Genomic DNA, 24,137 nt, shown 5'->3' on the forward strand with positions numbered 1-24,137 from the left:
TCAGGACAGAATCTACCAGACGATGTCACATCACTTAAAAGCTCTGTAATTATTTTACGTCACAAATTATCTTCATTATCTTATACCTATGTGCAAGAACACACACTTGGGCATTCTGTTGGCTTCCTGTTCCAAGATATTCTAAGCAGCTGTATTTTTCCTGTATGTGCATAATGTCTTGGGATTCCCAAGTCTGTTGATGCAGGCTTTGTTGTTAATTAGTTCTAACAAACCACACAGTAGAAGTGAGTGACAGAAATTCTAGAGTCTTCAGCAGCATCTGTACTTACCCTGTTCATTGTTCCCTCCATTTAACAGAAGTTCGTCATTCTGTCTTTTCATTTCTGTTATATACTTAAAGGCCTGATCCAGGATCATGTTCTTGCTCTTTAAAAGAGAACATATACATAAAATTAGGAGAAAGGTCTATCATTGGTAGGTCCATTAATAATGAGATTACACTTGCTCCAAAAGGTCTTTACTTTAAAAATACGTTAACCTGAATGATTCCCTGAATATTGCTGGGTGATATTTTTTTTGGTTTGGGGAGTTTTTTTGTGTGGTTTTGTTTTGTATTGTTTTTTAAGATGAATCACAGGTTTCATGAATGATATTGACCCTAAAATATCATGAGTTTTTACAAAATAACATTTTCAGTGCTGGAGCTGACATTTTCCAATGCCTGAAGCTAGATGCTAAGGCCACAGAACCTGAACAGCAAGCATAATTTCTTGCTGAGCAGCCTAAAATTCATGTTCACTAATAAACCTATACATCACATGAAATTTCCAGGATACTGCCTTGTAAATATTTTATTAGAAAAGAAACAAACATGAAACAATTATCCAGGGAGGTGTATGCATAATTTTGAAAGTAATATACTGGAGAGTATGGAAAAGAAAATATGCCATAACACCTCACCATCTTCCTTTTATGAAACTATGCTTATTCTGCCTGTGAAACTTCTTGTGCACTTCTAATTTCTTCTTCTACTGTTCTGTAGGAACAGTCTCTGCTGTAGATTGCCGTCTTGAAAAAGATGCTTCTGTGCATCAACTTCAAACCATTTGTCTTGCTTCATCTTTCACAAGGACAGTGTCTTAAATTTACTATTATTATCTCACTTTCTGAATAGCTTTCATGCCATTATATGAAAGAAGACAAAAAGAAGCATGCATGCAATTCTATTTACACCTTAGGACATTAAGTGATCACCAGCAAACGGGGACTGAAGAATGACCTGAAAAATGATCTTGCTTAACACATAGCTTTCAGCACTCGGGCATCATACAGACCACATTAAACAGCATCAGTAGAAAACAACTTGACGAACAGGAGTCGCACAACATAATCAGCAACCCACTGTCCATATCCAACCTACTTCTGCCTGGCCCACCACCCCTCCTACGGAGGAAAAGGTGATCAGCTACCCCTCTGCTCAACGCAACAGGACAGGCAGCAGCCAAGAGAGGATTTTTACCTTCTGTTGTTACTAACGTGCAGGCACCCTTAATGAGAACTTTGGAAAGCTGTGAATCAAACGCACAGGCAGACATCAGCAAGCTAACCAAATCGCTGTGGGCAAATTAAGTCTAGCTTACACTTGCTCATAAGTACTGTGCATATGAATTGAGGAGAAAGTCAGTTACATGTCCAGCTTGTAGCATTTCATTCCTTCAGCAGTCACAGGCAACGCTTTCGGATAAAAAGCTCAAAAATCTGTGTAAATACATGCGTGTGGCCCTGCACTTCCAAGAACGAGTTCTATCACAATTACTTTTTAAAATACTAATGACTAGTAAGATTTCAGAGTGTATAAATTCAGACAGTCTCAGACAAATAGTGAAATAAGCATTTATACTTCTACAGACAGAAACACACAAGCATTTTACAAGAAACTTGTATGCACTCTGAACAGACACTCACCTGCTTAAGCGCTGGAGAGCAGGGAATGAGTTCTCCAATTCTGTTTATCCCAGCATTAATCTTCTTCTTTCGATGTCTCTCCACTAAGCAAAAACAATATGTGCTGCGTCATGTGGTTGGGCAAGTCAGCACAATGGCAGCACAACTAGGACCAACGTAAGGGCTCATAAATACATTATTTTGTGACATATTGGAACCCTTAGTAACTTGAGAGAAGAAAAAAATTCCTCTACAGTAAACCTGTTACTGAACTCGGTGGAATTGAGAGCTGTAATGTAAGCAGCAGTATCTTTAAAAGGTGGGGATGCTCTAGACCCCTCTGTGGAAAAGAGGAGTTACTGCAACTCAAAATTCAGGTTTTGATAATGCTTCATAGCTGAGTTTTACGACACACTTTTTCACAAGGCATACAGAAAGCAAATGAACCAAGATTACAGAAAGAATCCATTTCAGATTTGGGAAGGAAATCTCTCTCTCTCAAATAGTAATGTCTAGTTTAGCACCAAAATAGAAATAGTTTAGATTTTACCAGTTTTCAATCTTCATTTTAAATCTATATTGATGGAGCAGCCAACAATGAATATAGCTGAAGCTCTAGGTATATGGACTACCAGTTACTCTTTTTATGTTCTAAGGTGTAACTGTTCCTCAAGGTCTAATTGAGACTGGGAGTGAAGGGAGTATTGAACGAACAGTATTGCCAGTGAATTACACGTTTTGGAGGAGGTCAGAAAATGCTTCATTTACAGGCCTCACTAGAGGACTGTAACTCTTCACAAGGCCTACACATTGGCACAAAGGGTGTACACTACAAGTCTAGCAGTGCAAACACCTCTGGGCACAGTTTTTTCAGACAGTATTAATCTCTATTTTCCACCCACCATAGCCCAGCTTCTTTTAAATACAGTTCACTCTCATGTAGCTGTTTCTCTCACTGAAAATGTTTTGGTGTTCTATGCAAACTAAAACTATTAGATGCCTCTTTCGCAAAAAGCCTGAAAAAAAAGTTCTGTCACGGCTTTGTCAAGGTGCAAACCAATGTATGGCTCGTTCACTGTGCTGAACAAACCTTGTGGTTTGTGCAGCCGGGCAGCTTTTAGTGGCACACAGAAACACTAGTGACTATTTTATTGTACTCCTTTATAAAGAATATACTGATTTAATTTAAACAGTTTTATTTCAGTAGTCTGTCACTTCAATTTATGTTTCTCAAACTACTAAATTATTTTTTTTATTTCAGGACAGACCGGTGGCGTTGACAGGGACAGGCAGAAATACACTAAATACAGCAAGACCAAGACTCTTCTGCAAGAACATTACCATATAAATCAGAGCAGCTGTATAAACATTAAAACACATGATCATTGGGACTTAATTTTTATATATCTTACTAATACATACAGATATCACAGTGGTTGTGAAGTGCTATTCCATTGTTTTGATAATATTTTCCACACTCTACCCAAGCTTGTCCAGGCATTAATGACTAAGCAAGCTACAGGGACGGAGGGAGCTGGTCCCCACGTCTTGCAGAGTTCAGCCCAGTAGATGGAGACTCTGGAAAGCTATCAGCAAGTAAAACAGGAACTGAGAATTAGAATGAGGTCGGCAAAGTAAACTCAATAAGACTATTTCCTGGTATTTCCTAATCCTTAAGAACCCGGCCACAACCCGTGCACAGCCTGAGAAGCTCTATATTCCACAGCCTTCCCACGGAAACTACTCAGCAGTTTTTCAGTTGAGTTTGTGAAGACCACACATAAGTGCTGTTTAATAAAAGAAGAACCGGAATAAATTTCTTAGGATAAACCAGGCCAAAATCCGTCATACTTTTCCCCACTCGGTCTTTCTGCTGCTGCTTGTAGAAGATACCATTGGAGCTAGACACTGACTAGTCTCTGCCAGAGGGATGTGACTCCTGCAACATACATCCAGTATTCACACAGAATTTCTGGGATGCCAACATGCAGGTGGGTGCCTCAGGGACAGGCTACAGGAATATTTCTAATCCAGGGAAACTCTAAAGCTCCCAGGTCAGATATATGTTCTCTCTTTTAAGAGAGGTAGGTGTTATTTGTGTGTGAATGCCTGTGTGTTTATTTTTCTTTAGAACTGAACACAACTGAAATTGTTTCCTTCTTGGTTTACTAGCACTGGAAAGCCAGGGGCATGGTCCTGCTTTCATACTGGGGCATGCTGCAACCTTGTGCTGTGAAAAGCGGCAAACCAGAATCAAGAAGCTCTTCTGCACAGATATTTTATGCAAGGACACAGAAATGTCTTTGGTAAAGTGGGTTTTTTTAAGTGTAGTAAACTCCTACAGGGATCCTGCTCCATGTAAAATATATTCTACTAGTCCAAACCACCTATGCTTATTTCCAGACCAAACAACAAAGCATAATGTTCCTACCTGCATTGTGTGTCTCCCGGTTTTTCTTTCTGTGAAACATAAAGGGAGAACAGTGATGTGAAATAGAAGGGAAAACATCTGCATACAAATATTTCTTTTATTACTTCCATTACAGCTAAAAATACTAACTAATATATTCTGCTCTGTAAACAAGAACACACTAGAAGTCACACTCACAAAGACTGGTCTTAGATATTGGTATTAAATAGTTTCTAACAAAAATTCATTTGTGTTCAGACTTAATTTCAGTATAACAAGGCACAGCGTAATACTTGATCTGATTATTGTTACACATTTATAGGGCAAAGCCGGATTTTTACGTTTCTGTTCAGCGACAACTATTACGCTACCCAGTGTTCAGTAAGGCCAAATATTAAAAAAAAAAAATAAATTCCATTTCTGAGCAACAAGGTAGTTAAGTATTTGTTTGAAATGTTGCTTTTGTGTTCACTGGATCAATGAAACAGGAGAAAACACTACCATGCAAATCGATTTTTCTAGCCATGTTACCTTCAAACATCATACCTTCTGGTATCAAACAGGCTTCCTTTGTGTGGGAAACCAAAATTACCATTCCTCTGCAGTTATTCTTTACTGCCTTAAAATTCTGTCTGGGTATAATTTGAGCATGTGAGGGTTGTCTTTTTTTTCAGATGTTCACCTGGCATTTCTGGACTGGTGGCAACCAGGTCAGAATCATTGTGTAATGCCTCAAATTGCTTTGCTGGAAGCCAACAGATCCTGAATATGTACTCTATATACATAAATCAGATGTAGTGTACACACACAGTGAGCCAAATACTTTCAGGCTGCACTCTAACTGAGGTCGTGACAGTTTTATACACATCGGAGTAGTCAGTGTAATAATCTAAAGAATCTCCGTTGTCCAGGTGGCCCAGGCAGACATGTCTTCAACAAATAATTCAGCATAGATAGGGGAAGAGAGAAAGGTTCCCAAACTTCTGGGTCAAACCTGGTCAACCCTCAGAACTTCTCATCAATACCCTTATTGCCGAAGCTTTAACTAAACACTTCATAATTGCGACACGACCACAGACCATAGAAGTACAACACAGTCATTTTCCCAGAAACTCACCGATGTTGCTTCTTAGTAGGTGTCTCATTCTCTGTCATCTCTGGCATGGTTTCGGAGAAGAGAGCCTGAAGAAAATTGTAGAAGGAATTAACAACTCCGGCAGTCTTCCGAGTTCTTAGCACATGACATTTGTTACATCATTTTGCTTTTGACCACAAGGACAGGGCCAGACTACAATGTACACACAAGTCCATCCCCTTGATGTAGAGCAGTTGGTCTTGTGAGAATTAAAAATTAAGTATGTTACCTATCAGGGTGCTTTGTGAACCCCTGCTGTATATGATGAACTGGTTTCCATTTCCTCAATTACTTTAAATATAAAACCAATTATAATCCCCACTACTTTAAGAAAGCAAGAAGGAAAATTAGAGTACATGACTGTTTTTTGAAAGGGAGGAGGTACAGCTGAACTCTCATCAGCCCTTCCTAACTGAATATGCATTCAATTCCCAGTTCTAAATAAAGTACAAATGCTAAGCAAAATACAAGCTACAATGAGGACATATTGTTAAAGACAAATTTAGAGTGCCATTATTGTAGCAAATTACAAAACTTACTTGCTATTGAATTAATGTACAGCTTTAAAATGGCCAAAGATGACACCCTATGTTCTTAGATATATAGAATTCTGTTAAAAATAAGTTACAAAATAAAGTTATACGTAACAGCCTAATAAACTGCACCTAACCTGTCCTCGGCTTGTACACATCAGTAGCCTGTATTTGGACAAACAATAATATTATGAAAAAAATAAAACAGAAGATGAGATTAAGTCAGGGATGGTCGAACATGTATCTACCAAAGGAATGAATTTTAGAGAGCAAGTAACATGAAGTATACTGTAAATGGCAACAGGAAAAAATGCATTGGGAAGGCTGAGCTCTGTATTTGGTTTCATGCTTCTGCTCATTCTCTCACCCACTAACCTGTTTATTGCAACTCTTCCCATGGGCCCTCAGACTCCTCGTGGCTTCACCTCTCCCTGGCTCCTCTTGGAAAGCTCATCGGCTTCTTTTAACAGGCTTCGTATCTTTCGGGTATTTTTTTGTTTGTTTGTTTGTACTGTAAGGAAGTGGGGGTGGTTTTTAATACAACTTCCAACACCAAGCAGTTCTTAATGCAAACCGAGCCTACCACTACTGATGCTGACATCAAAACCAAACAAACAAAAAATACCCCTACAAACCAGAAAGCCAGCCATCTCTAGAGCTCCCAAAACACTGAAGCATACACTTCGGAAAGGGCTCTGTGCACACACCGGTGTGTATGTGTGTATAAAATTAACAGAAATGATCTGTATGGTACCAGAACAGAACTCGGATGCTGTTCACTAGTCTTTATACTCTAAAGGTTAACTGAGTGTAGCACTCTTGTTCAGTGAAGATGAACTGAGAAGAAATGTTAGGGCTGATGCTGTTTACCACTTTACCCCTTCTTTAAGTAATTTATTCCTGTGAAGACATAGAAAATGTTGGCAAACCATGAAATAAAGCAAACGGGCAATATCCTATGGATACATCCAGCTTGGGGAACTCAAAGTGCCTGAAGTTTTCAGGAACCTAATTCAACAACTTCACCTACAGAACAGTGTTCACACCATCATAAAATTAGACACAATTGTCTCTGAGAAGAGTTACAGCACTACGCCGCTCCACCAGGTGTTACATACAGCCTACATGGAACAACCACCACAGGCTTCCCTAGCCCATCAAAGGCAGCAGCACATCACTTTCTATTCCTGTTTCTCCACAGGCCTTGCTTTCTCCATTCTTACTGACCATGCTCTGCATAAATTATGAAAAAGCCTGACAGAGTTAGCAGAGTCTTTCACTGTGGGAGAAAGCAATGATGCAACTTCAGCACTTTTGTTCACGCTCTTATAAATCACCTTGTGTTACTTCATCTTCAAAACAGATGTCTTCTCCTTTTAAATCCATTCAGCTTATTTCTAACAATTTTATTTCTGTTTATACATAGTAAGACTAGTCCAGTTGGTATCTCAGGTCCTCCAAGTTAGTGCAAATTCAGAACCCTGAAGGCAGGAAAGCCAGTTGCCCACCCATGACCTCTATAGCTTACCCCTCCTGTGCATAGCTGGTGATGGTCAGTAGTACACACTCACTTATTCCAGCTGCATTCATTGTTATCAGGTGATAATGAAGGAGTTAGCTGAGAGAGTTTAGCAGATGTATGATTCTGACTATTAAAAAAAATAATAAAAAAGTAAACCTCATTAGACCCCAGCCATCTTTTGCACTGTTGGCAACCAGAGCTGTTCACATATACATCAAGAAACTGAGGCCAGCACACCTTGCTTCAATGGGTTTTTTTCAGTTCCACCAAAGCAGCCCAGCACAGCCTATATCTGTTAAGGCTCCCAGCAAAGACACGAGAAGCAGGGCTGCTAGCCGGTAATGCTACAGCCTTGCCTATCCATCATCAAGCCAACACCTTGTGTATCAGGTAAAATAGCTGTTCAAGGGCACAAAGGGACTATTAAATTTAACGTATACAGTACTCTGTGTTTAGTGAGGCAAGGATAAGCACAGACTATGCGGACACAGTTCTGGTACAGCAAAGCTCACAAACATGCTTAGAAGAAGGATGATGCTGGATTGCAAAGTGTGGCAGTCACGTACCCAGTTTCTTGACTTTTCTGCACCATCTGTTAAGACAGAGTTGATGTATCTGTTATTGGGCATTACTAAACTGTGGCATGCATGATGGAAATCAAAGCAAAAGGATGAAAGAGGTCTTAGCTTTGGTGAACTTAATATTTTTGAAAGACTGACGTATTCACCAAGCAACTATATTTTTTCAATCCTGAAAATGTATGCAACTTCAGAACCAAAGGACTATTTCTGTATTGCATGTATTTAATATAGAAAGCATGAATGTGAATTTAGATGGCCAGCTACCATGCCAGGCTACAAATAAAGCACAACTGTGTGGAGGTAAAGGGTGTAAAAAAGCACCGACCCACAAACACCCTGTCCCAGAACAGCCACAGCTGTTGACTCCACCTGCTCTTCCCTGCACACGGTCCAGATCACACCCACAACTGTATCTTGCCCTGCTCTGAGTCAGAGCATCCACTTCCCCCTCCCAACAGGCTCTCCATACTCCTGTATTCAAGCTTCTGCCCAGGGTCTGTATCCCTTCAGCAAAATTCTTATTCCCAATAGCAGCATCCCTGCCTCCCAAAGTCATGATGTATGCAAGTTTCCAATTGCCTTATTTATTCCTCCTGAGCAGATGCCTGAAATGATTCAGCAATAAATTGTATATAGTATTTAGCAATAGAGGGCAAGGCCTTAGTGAAAGTTTGTGCTGAAATTAATTTACACAGCTCCTAATCATTTTTTATTCTGAGAAACTGGAAAGTCATTATTACGTGTCAAAGATTCCTCATTTCTTTCTTCCTGCCTTGCCTTTCCTTTTTTAAAATTATGTCAATATGCTTCTTCCAAGCAATGCCATTCCCTGCACATTTCAAGCCAGATGCTACCACATTGAGCATATAAGCCTTGCAAATAAACAACCTTAAGTTTGTATTTTATTTGCTTCAGTTCTAATGGAATCTACAGCCCATTTCACATAGCAGACAGGACACAGGAATGCAATGAATATTATTCCAACTTCACTTTACTGTTGAATTACTTTGTCAAGTTTATCAAAGTTCAGTGTTCAGCCAATGTTTCCCCAAAAGTTTCAAAGCAGTTTTGTGGGACCAATAAGAAAAAACAAGACTGTACACATTATCTAATTAACCAGTTTATTTCAAGTTCTGATTTTCTAACTGAAAAGAAGTGGTTATGTTTGTTAAACAGCACTTGTACACAGCTCTGAGGTTTCTGCTGTTAACAGTACCATAAAAAAATGGGGAACTGAAGTTACCCTTTCCCTATTCTTATTCTGTAAGGACAAAAGCCTTTGCATTTTACTTGATACACCCCAAAACAGTTACAGCTGGCAACACCAGGCAGGTGGTGTTCTTAAGAGCTGCTGAAAACTTGGTGTCCATGAATAAAAAAAAAAAAAAACAACACACAACCAAAATCCCTACTGCCTAGGTGTGCAGAGTTCAACAGACTGATGAATAATGCTTATACTGCCTCCATTGCTTCCTCGCAGCTGTTGTATCACCAGAGCTTTGACAATGGGTTTCACTTTATTTCTTCCATATCAAGTAATACTTCCCCACAGAGAGATTCCTTCACTGATTCTCTAAAGCAGAAGATATGTATTTGCTTTATAAGCTCAGGGGCAAATGTATTTTAAGTTCACTCGTGAAATATGCTCACTTGACACAGCTGAATGTCTTCTGCAGAGAGAATGTAACAAATTCCAAATTTTTTTAGCCAGATGAAGGGGAAGCAATTCAATATTTATGTAGTACCAAGGTTCCCTCAAGCTTTATGCAGTTTATAGCTCTTACAATGTCAACATGAAATACCAATTTTAATTTAAATGCAATGTCATCCCCAGAAATCAGAAGATATTTTGTGCTCTGGAGATTTAAGCTTAACCTAATTTAATCTCCTCTATAGTTCTGAAAAAGTAGCATAGAAAACTCAAAACCAAATTGTTTTAAAGTGTCTTCTCGTCTACCACCCATCTTTGTGGGTATTATTCAGCAAGTTATTTTATGAAATCTTTTCTTCAAAATGCATGCACTCAGCAGATTTAGCTTTTTAAGAAAAGTTTACATTATTTTACTCAAATTAATTTTCCACTGTTCATTTAGGAAGTGTTTCCAATATTAATTTTAAAAAAGAAAATAACTCTTCCAACCTGTTATCTTTGGCTGTACAAAACAATCTTCCTCAAATCACTAAAGCTATTCCATTCTTCTGTATGAGGCAGAATGAATCTTTTTAATATGCAGTTACATATATTCTGTAAAACTACCAGCAGTCCATGTCTTTCTTCCTCTTAAAATACTTCAGCAAGCTTATGATGTTACATTGCTATCCTCTCTCAGTTTTGTACACCTCCTGTAGTTAGCCATGATTTACAGCTAAGATCAATTCCAAGGCACAGATAATAACTACTCGTGATTTTTTTTTCTTCCTGCAAGACAGTGTCCTCTTCATTCAACTGACTGCTGGAGTTCTCTTTTCCAATGCATGTTTTAAAACAGGGCTAGCTTCAACTAGCAGGGACTTAATCCAAGCTTTTAATCACAAGCAAGGTGCCCTTGAGACAAAAACCCACAATTTACTGCCCTTTCTGTATCCCCCCCCTTGACACAATTCTATTCTAATTTTACATTTACCTAATAAATGATTGCAGGAAATGAAACTCAAAGATTACCTTTGTGATTGTTACCTATGTATATCAACTACTTTTGCCTATAAATATAAGCTGTTAATACTGTTGTACAGGAAATTGAAAAGCACTGTTTTTTCCTTTATCAATTTGATTGATATCAAAATATCAAAATGCCTTTGATATTTTTCAGTTTGGTTTTCTTGTTAGTGCACCGTAACAGATGAAGGAAGAGACTTTCATCCACCCACTCACAACAGCTGGGCCTGACTGACCTAAATGAAACCTCTCAAAGATGTAAGTTCCAAGACGTTTACAAAAACCTGAGACTGAGCAGAGGAGGCAGCGAAGTCATTGCTGACACTGCAGGTAAGCGGCTGGATGTGGCTCAGGTCTGTGACCTGCTCGGTAGCACGTATGCGCTGACTGACATGCACAACATGCACCACCTTCTGCAAAGGAAGATGTACAAGGGCTTAAAGGGCAGGAGAGAGCTAGCTCAACTTTTCACAGAATGCACACAATCCCAATGCAAACCAGCTGACAGTTTCCTAGGGCAACCAGACTGTTCCCAGAGACTCCGCAAAAGTTAAGAAAACCAACACCAATAACCTAAAACTTGTTACACAAGCCACTTTTTTTTGTGTGTCTGCAAACAGAAAGAAAAAAAGTTCACTGCTTTTAAATTATTTTCTTTACCTCTTTTGTTTGTACTACCTAAATGCAATACATTGGTATTTTTTCTTCTGCTGACTTAATAATGACTTCAGTAAGGCTATGGTACAAGAACTTGCAAGAGAACTAGAAGGAAAACTTCCTTTTTCTTTTTATTTATAACAGCACTGGGGGAAGAAGCAGAATTATTGGTCAAGTGATACTCCCTGATATCTACATTAATTTTTTTTGTCACTTAACAATTTTCATAACATGAAAGACATAATTGCTCATGACCATTTACTAACATGCAGTTTCAGGACACCATAGTCATAGGGTCATTCTAAGAAATCATGACCAAATCTGCTTAAGAAACTTCAGAAAAAAACCCACAAAACTTCCCTATTAATCACCTAAAGATCCACCTCTCATGTTTACTCTTCTTGCACTACTGTTATTGCCCCTCAAGTCTTCCTAGGTTAGTACAGCCTCATTTATTTTGAAACCTTAGAGGAGGCACAGAGGGAGCGACAGATGTGTCTGCTGAACCAAGTCTCTTACTTGCTGCTGATGTTCTGAAAACTACTTAAGGAGAGGTACTTCTGGACATTTTGCATCCAGATGTGAGCTGCTGCCACCCTCGCACACTGCACAGACAATGCTGGTACCACAGAGTGGCGTGGCGCTCTGTGCTAGTAAAGGAAGATGCCTACATGAACCATCTCCTGTGGTCTGGATGAACTGTTCCAGGGAAGCAGGTATGTGGGAGGTACAGAGCTGTAATTACACAATCACTGCACAAGCTAGAATCACAAAGACTAGAGCCGTTGTAACGGCTTAAAGCGTGTCCTCAGCTACCTTAGATCAAAATAAGGAGAATGTCACTCTTTTCTTTAGGAAATCAGAAAGGAATGACCAGGGAAATCCTCGTGATCCCCATGTTCCCCATGTATTCATTAAGATTCAGTTACCACACGCCAATTTCACAAAGGAAGCAAGAAAGTATGAGGAATGTCTCTTAAGTTGCAAGACAGGGCTCATTTCCCTGGTTTTCGGTGCTCAGTAATCCACAGTACACATCAAGACAGAAAATTCTTTTCAAATAGAAGGTAGGTATCTAATTATGCCACGCTTGACAAGAGTCAAAACCTCTGTTCTGATGGTGAAAGTGGATACAAAGCGGATTGCAGAGAACTTCCTCCTTACCAGGTCACCATCTCTGTGTGGGTTGGGTTACCTGTATTAGACAACAAAGATCGCCTGTGCCCTGGCTGAGGCTGAGCGTGCTCTCACTCCTGTGCAAGAGCGTCTGGTGGCAAGCCAAACCTTGCTGGCACTGCCAGCATGCTGCCTAAAGAACAAAGTTTCTTTTTCATGAAAAAAGCTGTAACATGTAAGTCATCATGGTCTCTGAATACTGGGACCAAGATAACTATTTATAACTGAGGAAGCCATCCACATATGAAAGCTGCATTTGAAACACCAAAGACTGACTGAACAAATGTAGAAGCTGCAGTTTCAGCAAAAGCCAGTCTAATTCTGCTTTCTGATGTGACCTTATCTCCAAATGAAATCTCTATTCAAAGAACAGTACTTTGTCACAGGGCTTGATAAGCACTTCAGTATCAAAACATAAAAACTTGTCATTTTGGCCACAATGATATAGCCAGAATATTATTCTCTGCTTCATTTTTTTTTATTTTAATGTGATTTCCGTTTTGTTCTGCAGCTACAAAGGATCCTCACATAGTCTGTTTATAAAACTGCATTAAGGTCTTCATGAGGTACAAAGTGATGCTCTGGTAGCTATGCCAGACACACAGACACATGCTAAACTGACTTGCTGCTCTCTCCTACAGACCCTAACTAACAAGCAGTGCAAAATATCCTAGAACTGAAATGTGCAGGGCATCCAGAGAGTTTGTGTGTCAATTTTTTAAATTCATCTTTTCAGATGAAAGTCATGAAGTACAAAGCATTACAGTCAAGTTCCTGAATAAATTATAGGCTTGGGGTTTGAGAAATCTGACACAAACTGGGAACTTGTCATGGGTTCGTGAGACAGGAAGCAATATTCTGCGGGTCCTCACTACAAAGCTCCTTTATAACACACAGACAACCTCCATCCTGAGATTTGGTTACAAATGCCAACCTTCCATAGTAAATGACTTCCCTATGAATCTTTATGGGGCTAAAGGCAAAAACAGCAGAGGCAAAAGGTACCATAAAACAGTATTTCAGTTTTAATGCATAAACTGATCAAACTTACTCCCCAGATCCACTGTTAAGACACATAATTTCTAAGTATGCTGACTTTACTAGTTAATGAAACTTCCCTTTCAACTTTCAGAATCATGAAAACTGGCAACTGTATGAAAGAGCTTCCAAATCACCTGTCCAGGCAGCATTATTGCCACATCTTTCAGAAAAGGCCAGCACATTATTCCAGAAGTGGTGCTTTCACTATTACCAGCTGTAATGAGCTTTAAAAAACAAAACACCTGCACTCTGCCCCCAAAACAAAATCAAAACAACATAAAAAAACCAACCAAACACAACTTTGCAATGTACATTTCATTCCAGGCTCCTCACAAAAGCTTTCAGCAAGCTGAAGAGGGCCTATTCTCCTTCACAACCTCAATGCTATTTCACACCTTTGCTCTTCAGAGTTTTTTCTACATAAAGTGGGTCTACTGGGCAATTGCTTCAGTTCCAGGAATAAAGGACTCATCTTGTGATCTGGGTGTTTGACAGTTTTGAATAACAGTGGAAGGGATAAAACTGCAAAGTATTTCAACTAGATGTAACACAGAGGTCCAAATTAAAGATATCTGAGCCCAGGTGACCAGGGAAAGCAGGCATGCCTTCTTAACACTTTTCAACGAGAAAGCCTAAAAGCAAGATCAATGTATGTTAGACACCAGAAAATGGAACCACTGGGTGCAAATCCATAGGAAAGCTGAATTCATTAGTTCTACCACTTTAGGATCTACTTATTTATCTTAGGAGAATTACTGTATATGAGCTATCCAGGGGGAAATAAGTAGTACTAAAAGCACCAGAAAAAGTAAATAAGACTACTGCAGAAATTTAGCACAGACAATGGAGCAGAAACAAAAACCAGATTTCCAAGTTACTACCTTGAAGAGATCTGAAAGGAATGGATAAAGGAAGGGATCAGACTGATACCATGATCCTGTAAGTTTTACTTCATTAGAAAATGATTCCATAAAATTAAAATGCCTTATCTCCATCTTCTTTTCCTGTAACTGTCTGAAATCACCTCCCCATTGCCACCTGAGACCGATTTATCAAGAATACCTTAAAGTGAAACTGGAAGTGAAAGATCTCCATTGTGCTCCTTAGCAAGGGATAGCTCAGTCAGTTTTTCTGAGCTAAAAACCACAGGGTCTTCCCATCCCTGCCCAGAATAAAAGAGAAAACCCACAGACAAAGTAAGATGGACTGTAAAGCCTTTTGAGACAATTTACAGGTGAGACTCTCTATAACTTGCCAATCACAACAAATACAAAACATGACCTCGACAGACACCACTGCTTCAGATAAAGGCAATATTTAATAATCCAAATCATCAGCTGTTGAGGCAGAGCATCACTTTTGGTCACAGCCTTAAACAAAAACAAACCCAAGAAGCCCACAGCTCTCCCCCACTTGCATTTAAATGAACACACACCGGCTAAGTACCCGGTAACTGCCTCCAACAGAAGTTTTGAACTTGAGCCATGAAGAGCAAGACAGAAGAAAGGGTGTCTAAGCGTTACAGGCTCAAAGGCAGAGCTGCCGCCCTCAGCTAATACCACAGAACAAGGAAATTGCAACTCACAAGTGCAGAGCACACACATGCTGACTGAATACAGGCAAATGTAAATAGAAATTATCACAGTTTTTTCATAGTTTGGATACAAATGGTAACTGCTGCAGTTGTAACTAAAGATAGTGATGACAGACCAATGGCCATGTAGGCAAGATACAACTATAGCACTAGAAATACTGACTTTTTTAGTTTTATGCCCTCTTCTGAGAGTTTCTTAGGTTCTGAAGTAGGTTAGGGTATTACAGAATCACAGAATGGTTGGAGTTAGAAAAGGCCTCTGGAGGTGATCTGGTCCAACCTCCCCCCGCCCACAAGCCAAGCCACCTAGAACCAGCTGCCCAAGACCACATCCAGATGACTTTTGAATATCTCCAAGGATGGAGACTCCATAACCACCCTGTGCAACCTGCTCCAGTGCCTGGTCACCCTCACAGTAGGAAAGTGTTTCTTGATGTTCAGCTGCAGCCTCCTGCATTCCAGCTTCTGCCCATTGCCTCTGGTCCTGTCACTGGGCACCACTGAAAAGAGCCTGGCTCCGTCCTCTTTGCACCCTCCCTTCAGGTGTTTATACACATCGATGAGATCCCCCTGAGCCTGATGTCCTCCAGCTCCCTCAGCATCACCTGACATGAGAGCTGCTCCAGTACAGGGGTCCTCAAACTACAGCCCGCGGGCGGGATACAGCCCCCCAGGGTCCTCAATTTGGCCCCTGGTATTTACACACACACCCCGCCCCCGCCCCCCCCACCGGGGGTTGGGGGGGAAACCAAGCAGCCGCAGATGACTTACTGCCACTTCATCCGTGCGCTGGCCCCCTGTTTAAAAAGTTTGAGGACCCCTGCTCCAGTACCTTAATCATCTTTGTGGCCCTGCATTGGACTCTCTACAGCATGTCCATGTCCCTCTTGTACTGGGGAACCCAGAACTGGCCACAGGACTCCAGGTGTGGCCTCACCAGTGCTGAGTACAGTGCAAGGATCACCTTCCTTGCCTTGCTGGCAATGCTTTGCCTAATGCAACCCAGGATATGATTCACCACCTTTGCCACAAGGGCATTGCTGGTTCTTGTTCAACTTGGTGTTCACCAGGAACCTCAGGTCCTTTTCTGCAAAGCTGCTCTTCAGCTGGGTGGTCCTCAGCATATATTGGTGCATTGAGTTGTTTCTCCCCAGGTGCAGGACTTTGCCCTTGCCCTTGTTGAACTGCATGAGGTTCCTGTCAGCCCACTTCTCCAACTTGTTGAGGTCCCTCTGGACCCTCTGGTGTATCAGCCACTCCTCCCGCTTTGGCATCATCAGCAAATGTGCTGAGGGCCCACTCTGCCCCATCATCCAGATTGTTAATGAAGATGTTCAACAGGACTGGACCCAGAACTGACCCCTGGGGTGCACCACTAGTTACTGGCCTCCTACCAGACTTTGTGCCACTGATCACCACCCTCTGGGCCCAGCCATTCAACATGTTTTCAGCCTAACTCTCCTTATGTTGAGATGGAAGCTACACATTGTTCTGAAATGCAACCAACAGCTGAAACCTGATGCACTGCAAAATACAATTTTTTGCTTGTATTAATTATTCTGTCAAATCCAAATGCTAATAGAGTCCATGAGTTACACTGCAACATATGCTAACTGGCTACCTAGTTAATTACTTAGTTAATATAACAATAATAGGAAAATCTGTAAGATAGTTACCCTTCCCTACAGTTCCACCTACTCCAAAATAACGCTGAGATGTAGCCTCTCCCCCACACCACTAGTACTCACAGGAAGCCAGATGAGAACACCATTTCAACTTAGAATTTACTCTGCAAAAGGACTGCAGAGACACTCCCCACTCCCAGACAAGCACACTGAAACTGCTTATGTTGGTACAAGATTGCTTTTCTGAATGGTAACACTGGCTTAACGTTTGCGGAACTATGACCCAAGATGATGCCAACACTAGTTAAACTTCTCCAATTACACAAGAAGTCTCAGAATTTACAACAAGCGAGAGACTTATGTACAAGAATCAAGCATTTCAACTATAGATACCTAATATTTAAACAGCGTATCCTCCAATAATGAAAAAATGAAATGGTGTTCCTTCTCTTGTTGCTGACTTGGAGTTGCTTGGTGTTGGGCAAGCACCATTTTATTATTCTAGTAATTGAGTAAGAAGAGCTGTAGTATGTAGCAAAAGACAATTTCCAGCCCATCCAAGATTTGTGTTCAATTTCTAGCTAACAACTTCACTGATGCACGGGAGCAAAGCAGAGTCCAGCTTCAAAGGTAGAAGTCTGGCATGAATTAAGTGTTCTTAAGCCAACCACCAAGACTATAGATGCTGGCAGACACTTGAAATGGACAATCTTATTTTCACTTTTAACTTCAGATACTTGAAGAAGAAACTAAACTTTTTAAAGTTAAGCTGTCCTCTTCCCACAACACCTTTACACTGCTGTTAATAGTGTCAGCAGCCTAAAGAACAATGTTTTCAATAATCTTCTCATGGCACTACCCATCACACCAATGACTTTCAGATGACAAGATTTGAGAAACGTGCTCTTAGACCTAAAAGTTAATAGATCCACACTCTGATCATTCCAGCCTCACCAGAGATGGACCACAAAGACCTCACTTTGGTATCAGAGTACTGACATGATTGAGATGTACTTTTAGATGGCATTGATCTCATTTCACGGTCTTCATCTTGGTCAATTAACCTGACAGAAGTTCAGGTAACTGGGTTAGAAAGGCACTTGTTAACAGGAAGCATGAAACATTTTTAACAGTCTGCTACTTTCTTCTTATCTGAATCACAATGGCACACATGTAAGAGATTGCTATCAGATGCCATGGTTTCAAAAGTAACTCATTCACCTTAGAAGACTAGTGCTGTAGCCTTTCATACAGGAAACAAACTTGGTTTACACACAGTTTGTCAACCCTGTGCACAAAGCAGAATCACTTTCATGCTTACTCAGAGCATGACAACAGGGCTACACTTGTAAGGTCAAACCAAAGTACACTTTGGACACATGATGCACACATAAAAGCTCGAATTCTATTTTAACCAGCAAGTTTGGTTAGCATTATATAAACTGGACATTGCACAGCATTTCTTCATCAAGTTGTGACCTTTACATGTTTGATTGCATTCTGGAAAAAAGGAAACCCTACTGCTCGACCATTCCATTTGACATTTTTTCACTCCACCTTCAAGAACACACACACACGCACAACTCACGTCATGACTGATACCCTTCAGAACAGGAAACAGTGTTCCTGAGGGACTTAACTTGAATAAAGTATTCAAGTCACAAACATGCCTAAGATGAAGAATGCTAGCACAGGAACTAAGTTATAAAGTGACCAGCAATACTACAGGTGAGCAGTCCGTCAGGCTGGAGACAAGTATAACGCTTGTTCAGAAACCTGAGGATTATACCCAGACTCATTATGAAATGATTAGGAACATTAAAGCTGTCAGATGCTATACATGCACATGATTTACATAGCCATTTTCATTTTAACACCTGGTTTGTACACACAGCCAGGCACACATCTCCACTGGCATTTTAATACTCAGGGACAATGTCCAATATTGTTATTTAATTGAAAACTCTCAGCTGAAACGCTGTGCTATTTAGTCACTGTCCTTCAAAGTGACAGACTTCATGATATTTCTTACAATGCAAACAACTATGATTAATTTAGAATGCCTTCCTATCAAATGCTACATTGCTTATACCTCCCTCCAGTCATGTGTCATTTACAAAGTTATTTTTAAGACAATGTTGGATCTGAACATTTATTTCAAAACCACACACTACTGTACAAACATCAAAAACCAGAATGGTTGCCAAATCCAGCATGTCCCAGCCCTTGACTTCCTTATATATTTCCTTCTTCTACCCTGTACAGCACACAGCTTTAAGCCATGCATTGTATTAATACACATCCAAACTGGATACGTTTGGTTACAATGTCACACACCTTAGGCTAACGCACTTTGCAAATTAAAAGCATGCTTTAATATTTGGAATTCACTATTCCAAGTCTCTTTGTTGCCTAATTTGTTATACTTCAATATCTGGAAGCTGGAGGTGTTCTTATGATTTCAGTATACAAGAGGCAGGGGAACGACCACCACCACCACAATTCTTTAATTCCACCCTTTAAAAAAGTCAGCAGCATCCTCTACGTTCACTCAAGAAGAGACAAGGTGAAAAGCAGCTGAGGTAGCTTGGCCAGCAGAACACATTCACTGAATGTTCACTTCCTGTTCATAGGATGTCTTGGGACTCTCAGACTATGACTAAACTTCAGCTACAAACATAGTCTGCGATGCACGCAGCAGGCACGTGCCAGGCACACATCACAGCACCACCTGAGTGACAGTCACTTCAGTCTGTCCCTGGTCAGCTCCTGGGAACACTACTTGGAAATCCCAGAATCCAAGCAGCAAAGCCACTATCAAGCACTTACATCCTAATTATCTCTTTGCAGCTGTCAGACTCCTCCAGGATCCACCACCATTTTTCATCTACTCTGTTTAAACCTTCCCATGTATCCATAACCTAAGGGAATAAGCAAGCCTCTAAGGGAATAAGCAATACCCAAATACTTCTGAGTTTGCAATGTTCTTATACTGTTTCACATACCCGATATGTTATTTTGAATACATGCATCTTAAAATCGTGCTCACAATATGATCGCTTTCTAAGCTTACCTCCCATTCAGTGACAAATGTATTTTCAGTTGCCAAATTATTTCACCCCAAAATGTACCTATGAATTATTATTACGGCACTAATTGAAAATCAAAATGTAAAATAATAATAACCGCTTCTCCACAGAAAGTTTCTGCCTTCCTATTTGTCAGATTACTGCATTCAATTAATGAATAACAATACTCTGCACTTTGTTGAAGCACTACGTAACATAATCACACAAAGATTGTCCCAATGCATTGTATGTGAAAAAGCAAAGCTAAAAGCATGCTTCCAAACCAAGCTATTACATTATCTGACCTATGAATGCTTAACTCTGCAATCATTATGTTATCTTTCCTAAAATTATTTAATAATCATATACCTGGGTGGAATTTAATAGGAGGCCAAGCAATGATGTGAAAAGCAAAAATAGAGATGTGTGATTTCCTATGTACTTGTAGCCAGTGACTCAACACATCACTAGTCCCTTCTTCTTTGCCTTAATTCCATGTTTTCCCCACAAACTTCTCTGGACAAAGGGCATCCTGCGCTATAGCTGTATTCAGCCATGTGTATGCTGACACTCAGTCCACCCATGCTGTCACAAGGAGCTGGACTCCAGGCACCCTGCCCTTACTGTGAGCAATAATTCTGATCTTCTGCATTTGTCAGATGTTGATTCCCATGAAACTAAAGACTTCAATTTCTTTAAGGCCTTTGTGGCTGGCAAATTTGATTGAAATTGGCCAGAGTGTTAAAATTGCTAGGTGGAGAAGGAATAGATGGGAGGGAGTGCATTCACAAGATTTTCCTTATGAGGCCAAGCTGAAAACACATGCCAAAGGAGAAGTTAGTTTCCATGGACCAAATTCTAAAGAAAAAACCTGGACTTCTACACTGTACTCTAAAGCTGACTAGCTTCCAGGTTGAGATGTCACACAAGGGCACACCGAGGTGATGCACTGCACATTCTGTACCCTTGACCACACTGAAAAAGATGTTCCAGTTGACAAGCAGCGCTCGTGTTCGGCTCTCTCCAAAGCCATACCTTCTGAAGAATGACATATAGTCAATTGTGTCAAATCACCCAGATTTCAAAAAGGTAGAACCACGCCACTCTCAAACGCCTGGCACCTTCCTCGTCGCTTTCCCCGATTACACCAACCAGCACCCCGAGTCCTCACGCACGCGGGGCCGGGAGGCGGCCGACCCGCACAACCGAGGCGACAAAACTTCTCCGGAGCTGAAGCCCGGCCGCCAGCACCGCCACAGCCACGGCGGTGCCCGGGGGGCAGCAGCAGCCGCACCACAAAGGGCCGCCCGCACTCTGCCAGCCGCGTCCCCGCCAGGGGCTGCACCGCCCGGGCCCGGCCACTGCCCGAGCCGGGCCCCGGGCCCCCGCGGGCCGGGCCGGGCCGGGCGCACCTGGGCACACCGTCCAGACAAAGGGGCGCCGCCGCCCCCGCAATGGTCCCGCCACCGGCGGCCCAGGGCGAGAAGGGCGGGGAGCGACCCCCGACCCAGCCCGGCGGGCGAGGAGGCCCCAGGCGGCTCCCGGGGGCTGGGTGTGTGCCGGGCGCCGGGGGAGGCCCACGGCCCCGCCGTCTCCACAGCGACCAGGCCGAAGCCCCGCGCGTGCGGCGGGGGGCGCCCTTTGCCAACCGTCTCCTCACGGCAACGGTCACCGTGAGGGAGGGGCGGCCCGCGGCCCCCTCAGCCCCGGCCCCACGGCCGCTCCCCGGCCCGCCCCTTCTCCCCCCGCTCCCCCCTCCCCGAGCACAGGCAGCGGGCCCACCCCGCGGCGGCGGCCGGCACTCACAGGCGGGCTGGGCGGGCTGAGGAGTGGCAGCCCCACCGCGGGGACCATCCTCCGAGCGGACACCCCGTGTCAGCGCTCTGCCGCTGCCTCCACTCCGATCCCCTCCCGCGCACCCCACCCTGCTGCTCGCACGCGCGGCCCACAGCAGCCAATCCGAGCGCACGGGTTGAGCCCTCGAGGCCAATCAAGAAAGGCGGGATGGGGAAGGCAACGCCTCGCAGTAAGTGGGAGGGGCGGAGCCGAGGCACGGGCCAATCGCCACCACAAACATTGGCGGGGCGGCCCAATCAAAGGCCGGAGAGGGTGAGACTGGCGTTGCGAACCGGCGACAAGTTAAGGTGGCCGAAACAGGAACTGCTGGAGACAGGCAGCTCAGCCGGCCAATGAGAAGAGCGGGAAGGAGAGGACGAAGGGGCGCTAGGCGGGCAGGAATTCTTAAAGGGGAAGCGGCAGTGCCGCTGTGGCGGTAGCAGCCGCCTCTCCGGTAGAACCGGTGCGCCCCGCGCCCCCGCAAGCCGGTAGCGTTTCCCCGCCGCCGCCAGGCCCTGCCTCCGCCCATTCCTACCCCGCCGGCAGGGCCTAAGGCGGGCACAGCCCCTGGCGGTTTCACAAACGTCCGGGACGGGAGAGCACACGGGGCCCCCCGGGCCGGCAGGTAAAAAAAACCCCAAACAACCGTGCGTGTGATTTTAGTTTATTTTTATGCTTTTTTCTCCCAGATGTAAGGGTTTTTTCTGTCAGAATAGCGGCACGACCGACTCTCGGTGCGGGTGTCCCAGCCCGCGGCCCGGTGTCGGGGGGCTCCCAGCTCCCGCAGCCCTGGTGCCCGTGCTGGTTCCGACAGGCGCAGTCGGTTCAGCACAGGCCCGGCAGTGCAGCCCCAGGGAGGCAGCCCCTGAGCATCCTCCTCGGGAATGAAATCAGAGCTCGGGGGGCTGCACCTGCCCCATCAGGGCTGCTCGGTCATTACCGAGTCCCTGCTACCGCAGCCTGCACCGCTGCTCGCGCCTCCAGTTACTACCCATGAGGTAGCTTCCCATTTCCAGCCTCAATCCTTCCCTTCCAGAAAATAAGTGTTGCAGAACATCCTGGAACTCTCTTCAACTGTATCTTACAAGGAGAAACTGTACTTTACAAGTACGTCCTATCCCTGCTCACCTGTAGGTGACAGCCGAGTGGCAAAAGCTTTTTCTGAGACAATCTAAAGGCAGAGCCGCCGTGTTTAGGTAATACAGAAAACATAGATGCTTTTTTTTCCCCACAAAATATCTTGTATCCATATCCCTTCCTAAAAATATGATGTAACACAGAGCAGGGACGTGTTTTTGAAGCAGTGTCTAAGAACTTTTCTGCTGCTGAAATGAGTCAGAGCAGCAATTAGATGCAAAAATAAATTCATTCATTTTGAATAGTTGCTGCTTGCAAAAGAACTTCACAGCTGCCATGAAGTGGAAGACCCGTTTGCCAGCTGTGAAGAAATTTAAGGCTTTTTCTGCAGAGAAATTCTAAAGCTACTGTAAATAGCAACTTGGCAGTGTAAAGCATAAATGTAAATGCACTTTTTCAGTTCTGACATGACACAACCAAACCGGAAGAGAAATGAAATCTCAGATACCTGTGCTCCATCAGTTTATTCCAATATGAACTGACTGATGACACACACACACACACCCCAGCCCCTTTTAAAATGTAGCGTGCTTTTTCAGTGAGGTTTTCCCTAAAAAGGCACCCCCTATCTAATGCAGCCAAACCAAGTTTACCTTCTGCCACCCTGTTGTGCTCTGGAGCGTTTGAGCTCATACATCTTCAGATTACCAGTACAACATTAGATATTTGAAATACAATAGCAAAAATCCAGCAGCAGGCAAAACTCCACTGGTGAAATCATATGTAACAGGAAATTGTTGAACATCGGTAGCCTGTTTCTGGTAAGGCACAAACTGGCAATTAGATGGCAAAATGCTTAAGAAACCCCAAAGACCAAACCGAACAGCTTTTGCATAAATATTTAGAAAAGCTTTAGAGTAGATGATATCCTATTAGTGTCACAGGTGAAAAGGAAGAGTTTCTGCAGGTTTGTTTTGGATAGTCTTAACCAAGAACAACTTGAGTGCGTTTTTTTGAATGAAGGCGTAATACCTGGCTGTAGTGCAGGTTTGGCTTCAGTAATTTAGTGAACAGTAATGGCCTAAGTCATGTGATATGATGTGATACTGCAGCTGATAGAAAGGCAAGCAGAAGGCAGGTCAGTGCATCTTTCCCCAGGTGCAGGAGTTTCCTGGACTATGGGCCATATACACGCAAGTGAGTAAAAGAAAGCTGACAAGTCTGGAGAGCTTGAGCTGGTGGCCACAATGCCTTGAGGCAAAACGGTAGGCAAACTGAATGCTTTTACAGTACTGAAGCACTGCGGAGGAGGAAAGGCGGC

General features: G+C 42.6%; 1 protein-coding gene across 4 annotated transcripts in view; it reads right to left on the reverse strand.

The window, feature by feature from the left end:
• Nucleotides 1-21,829, reverse strand: part of USF3 (upstream transcription factor family member 3) — a 36,637-nt gene extending 14,808 nt beyond the window's left edge. For 2 of the 4 annotated variants that reach the window (XR_008747737.1, XR_008747738.1), the window contains exons 1-5: nucleotides 21,710-21,817; nucleotides 5,433-5,497; nucleotides 4,337-4,365; nucleotides 1,927-2,009; nucleotides 291-387 (exon numbers count right to left, since the gene is read on the reverse strand). Coding sequence is in view for 2 of the 4 variants with exons in the window: in XM_055807749.1 (XP_055663724.1) it covers nucleotides 291-387; nucleotides 1,927-2,009; nucleotides 4,337-4,365; nucleotides 5,433-5,497; nucleotides 21,710-21,757 (322 nt within the window). In the remaining 2 variants the exon portion in view is untranslated. Of the gene's footprint in view, nucleotides 1-290; nucleotides 388-1,926; nucleotides 2,010-4,336; nucleotides 4,366-5,432; nucleotides 5,498-6,358; nucleotides 6,495-21,709 lie in introns of all 4 variants that reach the window. The other 2 variants (XM_055807750.1, XM_055807749.1) reach the window with 2 other exon arrangements.
• Between the last annotated feature and the right edge of the window lie 2,308 nt (nucleotides 21,830-24,137).

Source organism: Falco peregrinus, chromosome 6, assembly GCF_023634155.1.
Source record: "Falco peregrinus isolate bFalPer1 chromosome 6, bFalPer1.pri, whole genome shotgun sequence".
NCBI lineage: Eukaryota > Metazoa > Chordata > Aves > Falconiformes > Falconidae > Falco > Falco peregrinus.